The 17,921-nt window shown below is 38.9% G+C and overlaps 1 protein-coding gene across 3 annotated transcripts in view; it reads left to right on the top strand.

Moving 5' to 3' along the window:
• RTN1 (reticulon 1) overlaps positions 1 to 17,921 on the top strand; it is a 217,715-nt gene that overhangs the window by 182,643 nt on the left and 17,151 nt on the right. The window contains exon 1 of one of the 3 annotated variants that reach the window (XM_032344374.1): positions 9,235 to 9,469. The exons of the other annotated variants lie outside the window; for them this stretch is intronic. Within the exon in view, the coding sequence (XP_032200265.1) occupies positions 9,409 to 9,469 (61 nt within the window). The 5' untranslated portion in view covers positions 9,235 to 9,408. Of the gene's footprint in view, positions 1 to 9,234; positions 9,470 to 17,921 lie in introns of those variants that run through there. 3 annotated transcript variants of the gene reach the window in all.

Raw genomic sequence — 17,921 nt, 5'->3', positions numbered from 1 at the left:
AAAAAAAAAGAAAGAAAGAAAAGAAAAGACAAACCAAAAAAACAGACTCTTGCCTAGAGAGAACAAACTGATGGTGACCAGAGTGGAGGTGGGAAGGCAGATGGATGATGTAGGTAAAGAGGATTAAGAATACAGTTAATCATGATGAGCACTGAGTAACATATAGAATTGTTGAATCACTAATTGTATAGCTGAAACTAGTATAACACTGCATGATACCTATGCTGGAATTTAGAAAGACAGAGACAATAGAAGCTGACTGATAGATAAGCTGGATATTGAAGTTAAATAAAGTTTTTTAAATAACTATTATAAATATGTGAAAGAAAATGGATTAAAAAATGGAAAATTTCATCAGAGAAAGGGTATTTATGAAAATAAAATCAAGTGCATGTTCTAGAACTAAAATTTCTGAAATTAAAACTTACTTAGCTCTTTGGACACAGAAGAAGATAAAAATTAGTGAATTCAAAAATAGCTCAATAGGAAATATCCAAAGTAGTGAAAAAACTGAATAAAAATATGAAAAGAACAAAGTATAAAAAACTTGTCAGAAGGCCAGACCTATGAATAATTGGATTTATGGGAAAGGAGAGAAAAAATGGGGCAGATGAAATATTTGAAGAAATATGGCTGAGAATTCTTTTTTTTTTTCAAAATTAGTAAAAGGCATCAATCAATATACAGATTTGAGAAGCTCAGTAGACACCAAAGGAAATATAACCTTATTATAATCATACTGCATAAAACCAAAGCAAAGGATAAAAATCCTATAACAAACCTAGCTTAAAAACCCTGATATAAAACTCAAGAAGGATATTACAAGAAAAGAAAGGAAGAGGACAGATCTCATGAATATAGATAGAAAATGTCTACACAAATCATTAGCAAATTGACTCACATTTAAGTAGCAATATATAAAAAGAATGTCACATCAGTACAGAGTAAGTGGAGTTTACAGTCATAAGATTCTTTTATTGCATAGGAAATTGTGAAAGTACTATATACAATAGACTCCAGTAAGTTAAGGTTGAACATTATCATTGTAAGGGAATCACCAATGTATTTAAAAAGGTGTAACTAGAAAATTATTGTGGGAAATAAACGGATTAATAAAGAACATACTTGGTTATTTTGAAAGAAGGCAAGAAAGGCAGAACAAATCAGCAAGGAGATATGATAAATAAGAAATAGGGGCGCCTGGGTGGCTCAGTGGTTTAAGCCTCTGCCTTCGGCTCAGGTCTTGATCTCAGTGTCCTGGGATCGAGTCCCGCATCTGGCTCTCTGCTCGGCAGGGAGCCTGCTTCCTCCTCTCTCTCTGCCTGCCTCTCTGCCTACTTGTGATCTCTGTCTGTCAAATAAATAAATAAAATCTTAAAAAAAAAAGAAAGAAATAGTAAAATGATGGACTTAAATCCAATTATATTAATGATTACATTAAATGTAAGTTGACTTAATACTCACCTTCAAAAAACAAAGATTATTAGCTGGAATTAAAAACAAGACCCAAGAATATACTGTTTTTAAGAACATCAAAAGATACAGATAGTTTGAAAGTAAAGGATAGGAAAAGACATATCATGCAAACACCAACCAAAAGAAAGCTGTTGTGTATATATCCATATCAGCCAAACAAAACTGAGTCAAGGAGTGTTACTAGAGATAAGGAGGAACATTTCATAAAGATAGAAGGGTTAACTCAACAGTAAGACATGGTGGGGCGCCTGGGTGGCTCAGTGGTTAAAGCCTCTGCCTTCAGCTCAGGTCATGATCCCAGGGTCCTGGGATCAAGCCCCACATCGGGCTCTCTGCTCAGCAGGGAGCCTGCCTCCTCCTCTCTCTCTCTCTCTCTCTCTGCCTACTTGTGATCTGTCTGTCAAATAAATAAAAATCTTTAAAAAAAAAAAAAGTAAGACATGGTAATTCTAAGTTTATAAGAGCTCAATATCTATAAAGCTATATAAATGGACAGAATTGGAAGGAAAATAGGTCAATCAACGTGAAAGTTAGATGTTGTGATATACTTACTTCAATATCTGGCAGACATACAGCCAAAAAATTAGTAGGGAGATAGATTATTTGAAGAATGCTGTTAACCAGTGTGACTAAATTGACATTTATAGAACACCCTTAAAACTTAAGAATATGCATTCATGTCCAATTAACATATGTATCAAAATCAATCATATTTGGGAATGCCTGGGTGGCTCTATCAGGTAAGCCTCCAGCTCTTGACTTAAGCTCAGGTCAGGATCTCTCAGGGTCATAATATCAAGCCTCATGTTGGGCTCCACACTCAGTGCTGAGTCTGCTTCTCTTCCCCCTCTCTATCTCTGGCCCTCCCCCTGCTCGCTCGCTCTCAAATAAACAAATAAATCTTTTAAAAAGAAATAGATCATATCCAGATTCTAAAGCAAGTCTTGACAAGTTTCAATGGATTAAAATTGTATAGAGTTTGTTGTCTAACTACAGGTGAATTAAACTGAAAATAAACAATAGGATAGTTAGAACAAGCCTCAGAAGTTTATAATCCTTATAATCAATGGACCAAAGGAAAAAAACCACAATGACTGTTAGAAAATATTTTGAACTGAACAATAACATGAACATAATGTATCAAAACTTGTAGGTTGCCACTAAAACAGTGCTGAGAGGGAATATTATACTTTTAAATGAATATGAATATATTAGAAAAGAAGAAAGGCTGAAAATAATCTGAGCTTCTGTTTTGTGGAGCTAATGAAAGAAAAATGAAAGTAAAAGAAGGAAATAATAATAATAGAATGAAATAGCATATACAAAGATATACAAAGGAGAGGGGCACCTGGGTGGCTCAGTGGGTTAAAGACTCTGCCTTCGGCTCAGGTCATGATCCCAGAGTCCTGGGATCGAGCCCCACATCAGGCTCTCTGCTCAGCGGGGAGCCTGCTTTCCCCTCTCTCTCTGCCTACCTCTCTGCCTACTTGTGATCTCTGTCTGTCAAATAAATAATAAATAGAATCTTAAATATATATATATATATATATATACAAAGGAGAAAAAAAAGCAAAAGAAAAATTTTATTATTTGAAATTAATTCATAATATTGATCAATCTCCAATAAGATGATTAAGAAATGAAAAGAAAAAAATAAAACTGACCAGTATCACAACTGAAAAAGTAGACATGGCTATAGCTCCTTCACATTATTAAAAATGTAAAATTTTGATGTTATGAAAATTTACAGCAATAAATTTGACAACATATTTTAAATGAAACTTGCTAAAATTGATATAAACAGATTAAAAATCAAAATGTCATATTATAACCATATGAGATATATCCAAGGAATGCAAGGTTGGTTTAACATTCAAAACTCAATCCAGGTAATTTATGTATTAGCTGAATTAAGGATGAAATCCCTGTGATCATTTCAATAGCCTAAGTAGAAGCACTTGATAGAATTCAGTACCTATTTATGACAGAAACTCTCAAAAAAATAGGGATAGAATGAACTTGACCTAATCTGATAAAAGCTAAAATATTCATGGCCAACATCATATTTAATGGTAAAATTTTGAGCACACTTTTTCCCTGAATCCAAGAGTAAGACAAAAATGATATACCCTTTACCACTTCTACTCAGCATTATATGTGGAAGTACTAGCCAGTGCAGTTAAGTCAAAGTAAAGAAGTAAAATCATAAAGATCAGAAAGGAAGAAATAATACCACATTTATTCAGAAAAGATATGATAATGTACATATAAAATGCAAATGAATCCATAATTAGAGTTAGTAAGTGAGTTTATTAGCAAGATCACTATTCAAAAATCTATTAACCTGGTATAGGTTTTTCTGTATCTACTTTTAACTTTACTGTGGTAGTATGTTTTAGGATTTTCTTTTATAAACATCCTTTACCTAGATTTTTTTCATCCAATCCGAGTTTCCATCTTCTTGGTTAGCATTATTTGGATATATTTAGATGTTTTCTGCTACTTTGTTTTATTCTTTCTATTTACTGGTTCTCTACTTTGCTTCTCATATTTTTCCTTTCCTGACCTCAATTTATTAATTACTTTGTTTATACATTTTATTCATTTAGAAGTTATATGTTCTAGTTATTTCTGGTGATGACCCTTAAATGTTTAACTTACAAATTTGAATTTTCATAGCCTAAAATTAAGATCTAAAAAAAAATTTATATTAAATTAAGATCTCTACTGTTCTCCTGAATAGTACTAAGACGTTAGGATGCTTTTACTCTTATCACTCTGTCCTACCTTACATTCTATTTTCATCTACTACTTTAATTTCACCTTTCTTTTACAACCCCCCCCCCAAATAAACCATTGCCAATTTTTACAATTAGTGTTCTTTCATGCATTTCCCTTGTTCCTTCTAAGTTTAGTTTTCTTTTTCCGGAAGCACCAACCTTGGTTGCTTTTTCTGCAGGGTTCATAGTTAAGAAATTCTCTCATTTCTTACATTTGAAAATACCTCTATTAGTCTTGCTGGGTACAGAAATCTAGATGATAGTTATTTTCCCTCACTACTTTGAAAACGTTATTCCATTGCCTTCTGGCTTCAGTTAATAAAAAGACTGCTGCTGGCCCAACAGTTTCTCAGGGCAATGTGTTGTTCACTTTTGCCTACTTTTAAGATTTCCTCTTGTCTTTGATGCCCTGCAGTTTCACTTTGATGTGGGTCAGGGTATTGATTTCCTCTTTTCTTGCTCAGAGCCAAAATATATGTCTTTTAACAATTCTGGAAAGTCCCAAGCCAAATCTGGATAAATTATTCAACTTCTCAAGATGTTATTCCTCCCCTTGAAACTCTACAGTGTTTCCTTCATTTACTGACAGTATTATTACTTGGCCCTGTCTCACTGTCCCCTGCAACTGTCTGTGTTTTAAGTTTCCATATCTATATGGCAGGAAAGCCCCATCACTCAGACTGGTGATCCTATTTTTTTGTTTATAACTCAGCTTTATTATCATCTATTTCCTGAAGCCTCTCCTAAAACCTTTTCTTCCCCTTAATCACTGTGTATCTACTCTTTCCTGCTCATACACCTATCTGTTGATTGCATTTATGTATTTATGTGTAAATCTCCCCCACTAAACTCCAGCTTCCAGTGGCAGTTCCTTTTGTATTTACAGAATCAGGCAGTTTGGGCACCATAAATGTTTGCAGATTGAATGGATGAATGAATCAAGAAAATGAAGGTAAACACTATCTACCTCATAAGCGTCTATAACAACTAAGTATATACCATATGAGAAAGCACCCAGCAAATAACAAGTGCTAAGCTCTTGTTCGATTTAAAGGCAATTTATGCATTATTTTGGTGCAGTGGGTTATGTGCCAAATTGGTTGTTACTTTAAATTTCCTTATTCCATATGGCATAAAGCAGAGTTCTGAGTGTTCTTTGATCATAATGAAGTACTTTTTTTGGTTTGTGCCTTTTCTTCCAATTGCTATATTTCTCAGAACATTACACACACACACACACACACCCCAAACATGGGGTTCTATGAGCTGCCTATAGTTTACCAGCTATTACATTCTGTCCTGAAACTCAGTGCATCTGTAAATGCTCTTCTCTCATATAGCTAAATAGCCTTCTCCTCTTTAGTTTGGCGTCTGCTTTAATTTTATCTTACGAGATAGGCCTTTGCCTGATCCTCCTCATAAAATAGAAAACTTCAGCCCCACTCCCATTCTCTATCCCCTTTACCTGCTTTATTTCTGGAACCCTATACACCTGTCCACAAGTAAAATATACATTTACCTCTTTTATTATTATCTGCCTATCCTACTAACATAAAACTTCTTGAAAGTAGCAATTTTGCGGGGCTCCTGGGGGGCTCAGTGGGTTAAGCCTCTGCCTTCGGCTTGGGTCATGATCTCAGGGTCCTGGGACTGAGGCCCACATCGGGCTCTCTGCTCAGTAGAGAGACTGCTTCCTGCTCTCTCTTTGCTTGCCTCTCTGCCAACTTGTGATCTCTCTCTGTCTCTGTCAAATAAATAAATAAAACCTTTTTTTAAAAAAGTAGAAATTTTGCTTTATGCCTAGAACAGTGTCTAAAATACAGTAGGTGTTCAGTAATTATTTATTGACTAAATGTGTCGATATAGGTGTACTGATTCTCATCAGTAAAGTCCTGGGGCAACAAAACCCAGATGCCATACAGCCACTCTGGGCATGGAGGTCTTCAACATTTCTCTTGATCTGGAATGAGATTTCAGAATTTGACAATCTTGTTTTTCCTTGAACTGAATGCCTACAGCATGATTTCATCCTGAAAACTAAAGACATCACTTCCCCTCCTGGCAGGCACCTAAACCAAGTTCTGAGCTGGCTGTGTACAAAGCCCGTCTGTTCTCTCCTGGTTTAAAGACAGTGGCAGTTCCTGCCTGCTTTTAGCAAGCTTTATTTTGCTTTCTGTTTTCTTTCACCACTCAGGGACAATTTACATATCTTTTCTACCCATTTTATCATTTTGATCTTGGCAAGAGCTTTTAATTAATACTGTGTGGGTACTTGTGCATAGAAAGTACCTGCTTACAATGTCTGCAAAAAAGAAATTCTTATTATTTCACAGACACAAGCATCTAAAGCTGTAATTCATTTGTATAATTCATTTTTCATTGTGAGAGAAAGGTCCAAAGGGGATAACTACTTGCTGAAGGCCACATAACTAATTTCTGCCACGGAAGTGGGTCTCAACACCCACATCCCCCAATTCTCAATCAAGTTCTTCACACTTTTATGCCTGATTTTTCTTTAATACATTCATTTATGTTTTCTCCTACCACCTACGCCTTAACCTAAAGCCCCTCAATACGTATCTCACTGCTGTGTGTCTCTGTGGCATCAGATGCCTTACCTTAACCTTCAACTGTCAGACTGCTGTCTTGAATTTCTGGGCATCATCAAGCTTCTGTCTTCAGATTCAGCATGACTGAAAAGAATGTGGTCTTTCAGCACAGCTGACATTCTAAGGTCAACTTGGTGGCCCAGGAAAATACATGGCCCAAGAAGGCTGACACAGCTTACCTCCACTTGAGGGAGAGTTAGCCTCTTCCTGCCCTCCCCAGCCAGGGATGTGCTGCCCTCAGCTCACTGCACAGTACCGCCCATCAGATTAGCCGTGAACAGGGCTCTGCTAATATGGTGGACACTTAGTACTCGCCAGTAAAGGTAACTGGGGGGGAAGAGGGGGGCACCAGCTGGACTTAGGACTGATGACTGGGACTATCATTGACTGGCAGTGCCTCCTAGTGGCCAAGGTTCCAAAGGTTTTCAACTGAAAAGGGGCAAGGATAGGCAGCCCACATGGCAGCCTGCTTCCTTCTGAGTCTTGTTCCCACCTGTTTTTATTTTGTCCAGCCCTACTTCATACAGCGAGAATTCACTGCTGGTCAGACCATCACAAACATGTCTTTTCAGTATTTTCTGACTGAATTCCCAAACATGACCATGATGATGAAAAAAATTTGGGGTAGGGTTGGAAATATAAATCTAAAAACATCACTACACTCACTGGAGCAGGTCAGTTTGAAAAGTGCTTTGTAATAACTGTTTTCCCTTCCTGTCAGCCCCATGGGAGCTCTGACACCCCTTCTTCTTGTAGGAGATTTCAGCTGCCCAGAAGTGCCAAATCATTCTCCTGGTCTCATTCTTATTAAGCTTCCTTAGTAATTTCAGTTATGTTACAGGCCAATAGAGAGAAGCTTGGTTTCTCTGGAAGTTTGCCTTTTAATTATATATATACACACACACACATATATATATATACACATATATACATAATATCCCAAAGATCACATTTTAAAGTGTATACTCTTCATAAAATGAAAGATAAATCATAGCTACAAGCATAACCTTGAGACTACTCTCTTTAAGTCCTTGCTGATGCAGGATGTGCAAATGTTGGTTTGGGTCTGGCAAGGAACCTCTTTGGGAACTGTGGAAGAATCGTGAAGACTCCATTTATCCTCGAGGGAGAGAGAGAAATACTTTATAAAAGATTATGTCATGCCACGACGAGTAAAATGGGGACTCTTCCTTCTCTATGCCCCTGTAGTTCTGAAGGTATCCTCTGGCCCCATGTTATATTTTGTCTCCCTAAGGGTCCTGCCACTAGGACTGCCTTCCCCAGACAATGCCCAAATTCGAGTCCTTTCTCTCTGTCTCTACATGTTGCTCATCAAAATGTACCTATCCCCCCGTCCATTCTCTCAAGTTCTTGGTGTATAATCTGATAAAGTATATCATGGTGAGATTTAAATAGTAGGTCACCGCCCACTGTTCTCTTCCTCCCTTGACATCTGCATTGTAACTGGGGACTTGAGTCTCTTGACTCACTGGGTTTGGAAACCTACTTTCTATCTCCCAAATGATACACACAGCCCACCTCCATCTGCCCCCAAACACTTAATCCCAAAGATGATGCTGTTGAGGCATCATCTTTTGTGGCATCATCTTTGAGCAAATACCCTTTGCTTTCCTGAGTTCTTTTTGGATGTCTCCACAACTGACCTCCTGGAGTGTCCATGCAGTGATCAATAACTCCACATGCCAGAGTCCAGGGCTTTGCACTGGAGCCTACAGGCACCATATTCTGATAGGTATTTATTCATTCCAACCACAAACTGAGCTGGAGAAGAGGGGCAGCAGGAAAAACACTCAAGACCTCCTGAGCAGCAGGATTCTTTACAGTGATTGTGGCTTGCCAACAAAGGTTTTGGATAGCCATAGAACATTCCAGAAAGAGGAAGAGATCTGGCAATTGCTTGGAAGATGCCAGGCATTTAAAATAAATCAGGGCCAGAATGTAAAGAAATGGAGAAGAGAGGTGAGTGAGCAATGGGGACAACGGGGAGGGTTGGGTGGAGGGGGCATTCTCCTGAACGCCATACATTCGTACTGCCATCACCTGCGTCTTACCCAACAGGTTTCTTAGGTGTCTCAGAAATTTCTAGAATATGCGCCCTGTGTCAAGAACTCCCTGGAACGGTCCAAGTGCCGCACTCTGATCACAACCCTTGGCCCTTTGCCCTCCTCTTCTCCCATGTCCCCACACCTTGTCCGCTTTTGTGCCTTCCGCGTTAGAACTGGCTCAGCCACATCCGGGGCCGCCCCCCAGGACCGCCAGCGGAGCCCGCGCTCTCGCGTCGAGCGGCGGCCCCAGCCCCGCGCGCGCAGGCAGCCCCGGGGCCGCGCCGCGCTGATTCGCTGCAGCGGAGACTGCGGCGCCCGCGACGCGCCCGCCCCTCGCCGCGCGCGGGCTGGTGCAGCCTCAGTCAGTCTGCAGCCGCGCGGCCACCGCGAGCCCTGCCGCTGCAGCCGGGGCGCCGACCCTGAGTGCCAGTTCCGCGCCCCCGAGGACAGCAACGGCGAGCCCCCCAAGCCCGCAAGATGCAGGCCACTGCCGACTCCACCAAGATGGACTGTGTATGGAGCAACTGGAAAAGTCAGGGTATTCTATTTATTTCAGTAGTGCATGCCTGCGGTGCACGGGAACCCCGGGACCCGGACTCGGCCATTGTGCAGCATTTCACCTGTGGGACCTATGCATGCTTCATACCCGAGAGCTTTCTGTTGGGGGGAGTAAACTTGTCATGTCAAAAATCAACAAGGATGGTGTTTGGATTCTTTTCCTCCTTTTTTTTTTTAAACCCCCCACCCCCACCCCTTTGTTTTCTTGTTGTAATGCTAGAAATTTAAATAATGCATCAGTTGCCTCCTCCGGGAGTTCTTTTGGCATCCGTTGATTGTTCAGTACTTGTTTAATCTCTTCTCAGCCCCGGAGTTAAAATGCTTTCTTATTGTTCCATGCATCCCAGACCATTTAATTTCTGCCTGAAAGGTTGAAATCTCCTGATACAACCATTAAGTGAGAGGGCTCTAGTGCATCCTTTTGAGAGGGACACACCCATTTCAGGGTTGTTATTTGTGGTCACACAAAGGAGACTGGAAATGCAGACTAGATCTGGAAATCCTGAAAATATGATGGCGTAGCCACATATTAGGATGGTTCACTTTGAAATATTTCAGGGTTTTTGTCTGTCATTTGGGTAACCTGTAACTACTATTTATTAAGAATGGGTATCTGCGATACAAATAGAGGGGAAATACAAAGCAGTGCAAAGTGCCCTCTGATAGAACAGATTTATTTTGAAACAGTCCATATTAGCACTGGGTGTGGCCACCCTCCAGCCTCGCTGGGATTGCTTTTCAGCCATTTTTATTCAGCTTCATACTTCACACATCCATCTCTCCTTTGTTACATTAAGATTCCCTCCTTCACCTTGCTCAGTTTGAGATTATGAGGAGAAAGAGAATTTGGAAGAATGAATTATGCGTGCTGAACTCGGGCATTCATAAGATGAAGTGTCTTTTAATCTTTAACAAATAAGGTTCTGAAGAAGGCGCATTTGGCTTAACCTGAAGGGTTGCAGTGTTCCTCAGGGGACCAAAAATACTCTGGAGCAGAAGCTGATTTTTTTTTTTTTTTTAATCTGGCATCTTCCCCTTGTCATTTTATACCACAGAAAGAATAGAATGGCTTTTCATCTTTAGCGCCCCTGTAAGGTTTTTCTTAAGTAAATTTTTTAAGCAAAGATAAAGTAAACGTGAACGTCAGAATTAAGAGCACATTAGCTATCTCTTATTCGTTGGTTTGGGTGGTGGTGACATAAAATGGAACAGTCGAGTTCAAATTATGTGGGTCTATTAGAAATACAACTGTCAAAAGTAAATAAATGGTCCTAATATATTTAAAAGCTAGGAAATAAGAAATGGATGGCAATTCAGGGGCATAATTTTAGAGAATGATGGCAGTGATATGAAGTCGCATATTTTATACAGAAGGCAGTTGTGAAAATGCTTGGTGACGTTTCATTCTTAGGTATTAGACTCATCCAGTTTATTCTGATAACACTTCACAGACAACTATGGCGTGATATAATATCAAGTTTAGGTTGGTTGCAAAGACATTAAAAAAAGTTGGTTTTTAGACTATGATTATGGGTTTCTTCTATTCTTACAAAAAGTAGATGCCAAAACATAGCAGATCTTCTTTTTTGTTGGTACAAGATATAAAACACTATTTTCATTATATTCCTATGTGTTTCGCCTCAGTCAACCTTCTCACTGCAGGGGTTAAAAAAGCGCATGGCTGTTTATAATCAGAAAATAACACAAATGTCATCATTTGTCTATTGAAAACAATCATTTTCATTTTCAATATACAGCTACTTGTGAAGATTAATGCAAGATCATTGTAGGTCTTTTACACTCCGTGACCTTTGGTCATCTTCAGTACCATTGATTTCCTTTTGTTAGATAGAACAAAGCCATTATCTTGAAAATTGACTAATAACTGGGTGGGTGGGTTTATAGGCACCAAAGAGAAATAGTAAGAAATAAATTATTACTTTTTCTTTCACTAGGAGAAATTTCATTTAAAATAAATCTATATTAAGATTTTTGTTTAACGTTTTCCATGTATCTTCTTCATGTTAGTTCCTCATTATCAAAAACAGCTGTTCTTAACCCTGGCTACACATTAGTATCATCTGGGGAGCTTTTAGGAACACAAAGGATGCCTGGGCCCCACCCCTAGAGGTTCTGATTCAATTGGGTCAAGTATCAATATTTTTTTTGAGGATCCTCAAGTGAGTTTAATACTCAATTGGGGTTGAAGCCACGGTTGGTGTGTAATGATTCTTAGTGAGCCCAGTCCATAGCCCAGCAGAGCAGAGTTGGGTGTGGAAATGAAATGGGTGTGATGTAGGAGCAACTGTGAATATGGTTGCAGGACGCAGGGTACCATTGTTGAGAATGTCCTCCAGAAGTATTACAGGTGAGAGTTTTGCTTGTGAAAGGGAATAAAGAAAGTGAGCTTCAGGTTTTCTCCATATTATTAAACATTCCATGGAGAAATTGCAGCCCGTTGACTATTTCATGAAGACTCAACTGGCACTGATACAATTGTCATAAGAACTGTAGTACCTATGCAAAAGGAACTTATATTTACTTTATTAACATGTAAGATTTCAGCTAGAAACAGGAGCACTTAAAGAGAGTCTAAAGTCCACAGTGCACTAGTACGAAGATTTTGTAATACATTACATTACATTATATTAATGCATTCATGTATACATTACAAAGATCCTGCTTCCAATATAAAAAAAAAAAAAAGATACCACTACCAATATTGGTTATAAATCAAAGCCCACCCAACTCAGGGAAATGGAAGCAAAATAAAACCATAACCTAATAAGACACCTATAGAGATAGTAACATTACAGATCACAATAATACTAATATGTTGGGGGCACGTTTACTAAATGCTTTACTTGCATCATTGCATTTAATGCTCACAAATCCTGTAGTGTGTAAATTTTATTATTATTTTGTAAGTAAAGCTGAGGCCTCCACCAAGGCACATGGCTAGTATTGCCAGAAGAGGCTAGATTCAAGCCTCAGCTGTCTGACCACAGAACCCCTCACTTCTCACTGCTTTGCCATCGGCCTCTATGGTAGATAACTTTTTCCTCAATGATGTTTCTAAGAATATGAATTATGCAGGTAATGGTGATTGTGTGGGCTTAGTAATCCCTCACATTTACATCGTTTTCATTTTGCCAAGTGTCTTCTCCTAGGAGCTTCTCAGTTTACTCTTGGTCATCATGAGACTCAAAGAGGTTAAGTGACTTACCCACGGTTTTTTGCTAAGTGTTGAAGTGAGTAGTGAGAAGGTGCCTGCTTCAAATCCAGAACTCTTCCCATGACAGCACTCCATGTCCTTTACTCGTGCTGAGTTATGGAGTGAACTTCCACTGACTTCTGCCACGGTATTTCTCATATAGTTTCTTCCCTTAAGAGCTCAGAATTTATCAGCAAGTCAGTGGTCTTGATCAGTTTATGCCATTGTTGTCATTCTCACCACAGTCATCGATTAATCATCCCAGATTCTCTATAAATATTAGCTATGTCCCTGTAGCTATCCTAAACTCTTGCTACATGTCTTTAATTAAGGCTTCATGAGATGATTATCTTACTCCCATTTTACAGGGAAGGAAACTGAGGGGTTTGAGGCAGAGAGGGCCAGGAATTTGCCCTCCCACTTAACTGGGTCCCAAACATAAGGCAGGCTGATTCTGAAAGCTTTGCTGTTAATGACTTTATCATACTGCCTAAATCCAAATAGTACTGGGGCAGGGGAATAAAGTTTGAGCATAATCACTCATCCCTATCATTCTTTTTATGCTCATAGTTTTTTCTAGGGGTGCCTGGGTGACTCAGTAGGTTATGCCTCTGCCTTCTGCTCAGGTCACAATCCCAGAGTCCTGGGATCTAGCCCCCCATCAGGCTCTCTGCTTGGCAGGGAGCCTGCTTCCCTCTCTCTCTCTGCCTGCCTCTCTTCCTACTTGTGATTGCTGTCAAATAAATAAATAAAATATTTGAAAAAAAAAAAAAAAAAGACAGTTTTTTCCAGATATCACTGTGCTTGACAAATTTACCTGGCAGTATGCTTGGGAATACACTGGGTTGATTCTTGTCACCTGTTTGGGGCTTTGAATTCTCACTTGACCCTGTGTTGCAGCATTCCGTAGTTACAGCTTGCCCAGTGTATAAAATATTAATGAAGGGCGAAACACTTTCCAGAGAATATAACTCAAAAGTATTTCTGGTTTTTTACAAAATAAAATATTTTACACTGGTCTACAGTGCTCTGTGGAAAAACTGTTCATGGTGGTCTATTCTGAAAGGTGCTAGTTGAAAAGAGCCAAGCATCCCAGAATACACAGGAAAAACATGTCTGCTGTAGTGACAAAAATTGAAAAAAATGCTTGTGTTTTGAAGATGACATTTGGTCAAGATAATACTCACATAAAGGCAGACCAATACAACCTTTTATCAAACACCTTTTATTTGGACAGAATCTCATTATAATACCGTGTAAATGTTACAACAGAAGTATTACACTTGCAGGCTCCCTCCCTGCAGATTCTAATGAGATCCAATGGGGCAACGGGCTTAGCTGGGAATCTGGAGATGTTTTTTTCTTTTTTTAGAGAGAGCGAGAGAGTGCATGAGTGCAGGAGTATGAGTGTGTGTGGTTGTGGTGGGGGATAGGAGGGGCAGAGAGAGAGGGAGAGGAAATCTGAAGCAGACTCTATGCTGAGCATGGAACCCGATGTGGGGCTCCATCCCAGGACCCTGAGATCACAACCTGAGCCACACTCCAGAGTCAGGCACTTCACCAACTGAGCTGCCCAGGTGCCCCTGGGGACTTTTTTTTTTAATGAAAGAAAACTCTCATTATACAAATAATATATGAAATATGAGTAGCTATTACTCCATTGAAAAATAAAACTCTACTTTTTCACTTTGTATGATTATTTTCAAGGAAATTTTTCTAAGGGAATATTCCAAAGATTGGGGAGAGAATAATGGCTTTAATCTTTTTCTAAAAGCAATACATACACATTATGAAAATTTCCATTTATTCAAAGAGGGGTTCAAATGAAAGTCACAACTCGCCCAAAGTCCTACCGCCAGCATTAAATCAGCGTTAATATTTGCTGAATATTGTCAAATATCTCCATACCATTTAACAAGAAGCTAGAGGACTTGGCAATAAAAACAGCCTTTATAAAACAAGATTGTATATTCTCAAAAAGTATTTGAAGTAATTTAATGGAAGAAACTGATGTGAAACTGAGAGAATTGCTGAGCTTCTGACATGTTTCTTTACTGTATGAGCTATTACCTTCTAAAATTAAGAAAAAGTCTGTGATAAACATCAATAGATCAGAGTAATTTTTTACTTTCATGTTTGGTTTTAGACTGTACAAGTGGACCCTCTGCAGGGTCTTTTTTTTTTTTTTTAAGGAAGATCTGTCATGGGTGAGAAAGGTTGACAAAAATGTTGATCTAAATCTACATCCTCAAATCTATGATTTTTCTCAGATTTCCATGAATTAATATTTATTTCATTAAAAAACCCAATAATATTCCTGATACTATATGACTGAAGCATGAGGATTGTTGATTGCAGACCTCTATTCCATCTTAATGAGCAGGTCACTCCTTCTTCATTATTTTGAAACGGTTTCTGTCTCTCCCTCTTTCTCCCTCCCCCTCTCTCCCTTACCCCCTCCCCTCTATCTCTTTCTTTCTCTCCCTCTCCCTGCCTCCTTCTTTCCCATTCCTTCTTATATTTGAAATTATATTCTTTATTCAATTCTCTTTCATCTTCAGACTAGTTAATACATTTGGGAACAGAATCTGTGAAGTAATTGATATATTCTAAGTTACTATACTTAAAGTAGAATTAAAAAGGGGCACCTGGTGGCTCAGTGGTTAAGCCTCTGCCTTCGGCTCAGGTCATGATCTCAGCGTCCTGGGATCAAACCCCGCATCGGGCTCTCTGCTCAGCAGGGAGCATGCTTCCCTCTTTCTCTCTGCCTGCCTCTCTGACTACTTGTGATCTCTGTAAAATAAATGGATAAAATCTTGGGAGAAAAAAAAAAAGTTAATATTCACCGAATCCAGCAAACAAAAGCTAATGTGGGTAGATGACTTCCAGAATAGCACTTGTCTTTTTGGAATTTATTAAATGTATGTGACCACAAAATTTCCCATCCATCTCAACCTGGTCTCCCAAGTTGTGTATACATTTGACTAAGTATTAATATTTATATATGGTCATCTTTCCAGTTCTTATGAAAGTACACACAACTATTCAAAGAAACATGACTGCCTTATAATTAAGCTCACAGTTTGAAAGCTAAGAATTTGACATTAATAATTCTTTAAAAACCATCTTTGGCCTAGATGACAACAATAATAATTGCATTAAAATCTGGGTCATTTTAAATATATTCCAGATTTGTAGCATATATTTCAAATAAGATAAGAAATTTGTGGGACACCTGCATAGCTCAGTGGGTTGAGCATGTGACTCTTGATTTCAGCTCAGGTCATGACCTCAGGGCCATAAGATAAAATTTCATGTACGGCTCCACACTTGGTGCAGAGTCTGCTTGAGATTGTCTCTCTCCCGCTCCCTTTGCCCCTCCCCTGCTCAGGCAGGCCCCTTCTCTCTCTAAAATAAATAAATAAAACCTTTATAAAATAAAAAGATTTGTTAGAAGTTTAAAGTATAGAGTCCTGTGTCCTCCAAATATGTTTAAACTATATTTTTAAGTTAAATCTGAGTAAAGTTGTCTTGTAATTCAAGCATTACTTACAAGCTCTTTGCCCAAACTGATGTTGATTTTGAAGAGATGAAAAGTACAAATGTAACAGGTTTCAATTTTTAGAATTTATTACAGTTCTACCCATTAAACAATGATCATGTCTTGCTTTTGGTAACACTATACCGAACTGCAGGTCCAATATACTGGTAATAGGGATCAAGAAGGACATAATCAGGGCACCTGGGTGGCTCAGTGGGTTAAAGCCTCTGCCTTCCGCTCAGGTCATGATCTCAGGGTCCTGGGATCGAGCCCCACATCAGGCTCTCTGCTCAGTGGGGATCCTGCTTCCCTTCCTCTCTCTCTACCTGCCTCTCTGCCAACTTGTGATCTCTGTCAAATAAATAAAATCTTTAAGAAAAAAACTTAAAAAAAAAAAAAGAAGGACATAGTTTATTGACAGGAACAGAGATACAATGAGAGATCATTCCTTTTCCTTATCATTTTAGTTCAAGAAGCATTTTGCCCTTATGGTCTTAGTAAGAAATGTTAAATATATTCAGTTTTTATAAAGGAAGCAATAGCTATCTATCTCCATGGTTCTTTTCTATTTCAGTACCATGATGGATTTTTTGGTGTGGCCCAGACAAGATTTTGTGGCTAATTATGATTGAGTACCACCAACCAAATGAACAGTTTTGTATTTTGATCAAGTCAGAGAGCTTAAAAAAGAAAAATCACACAAGGACATCCATTATTTAATACTTTGCAGATCTTTCCATGTGCTTCCCTCAGCTACCATGTGCCCAAAGCCTATCTCTCTCTCCATATGGCCATCTCTCCCTCTGATGCCAGTTGCCCTGTGGAGACCCCTCCAAATGAGCCCAATCACTAAAAGATTTAGCAGGAGGAGCTGGCCACACTGTCTTAAACACTGGGCCCTGCTGTTTCATTTCCTGGCCAGGTACATCCCATCAAGGTGACCATGGGTCTAAGCATCATTGCGTTAATTTCATAGCATAAGGAGAGGGTGGTGGTTAGAACTACCATGTGGATTAAATGCTGTGCTCTTTTACTGTCCACACAGAATGCTGGGTGTAATGTATCTCCTCTTTCAAAATATCCCCAGAATTATTTAAACATCTAGAAATAAGAGTGTTGGCATTTTTCTCTTGACAGTCATACTGGCTGTGTTTAAGCAGTGAGAAGGAAGGGCCTGGAAAATGGAATCACTGCAGATGCCTTTATCAGCAGAAGTCGCTGCCAGCAGCTTCCCCCAGGCTCAGGGCCCCTGGGTTACCATTTAAAGTTTAAACTTATGTGTGAGATGGTTTCATGGCAAAGGAAACTCATAGAATCCATGACTTGGAGATGTCATCTTTGAAGGTCTCTGTGCCTGTTTAAGGTTTTTTTATTAAGTTGATTCCCATTATGTTTCTCCAGTTCGATGGCAAAATGAGGGAAAGTTAAAGTAGGGAAAGTTACTACTGTTTCCTCTTGTTAACTTTTGGTGTTGATATTTTGTTGGCCTCATGAAAATCAGAGAAACTGACTACCACGGCTTTGGACACAGGGTGGTAAAGAACTGAGGTTTTTCAAGCCTCTAATTCTTTTCAGAAGGTAGTCAAGTATTGTAGTCAATTATTGGAAGCTTGCTGAAAAGTCAATTAGAGTCAACAGCATATCATTTTTCAACAATCCTTTGATGAAATGTTGATA

Source organism: Mustela erminea, chromosome 5 (assembly GCF_009829155.1).
Source record: "Mustela erminea isolate mMusErm1 chromosome 5, mMusErm1.Pri, whole genome shotgun sequence".
Lineage (NCBI taxonomy): Eukaryota > Metazoa > Chordata > Mammalia > Carnivora > Mustelidae > Mustela > Mustela erminea.
The sequence above is the reverse complement of the archived record's forward strand: the minus strand, read 5'-3'. Positions and strand labels throughout refer to the sequence as shown.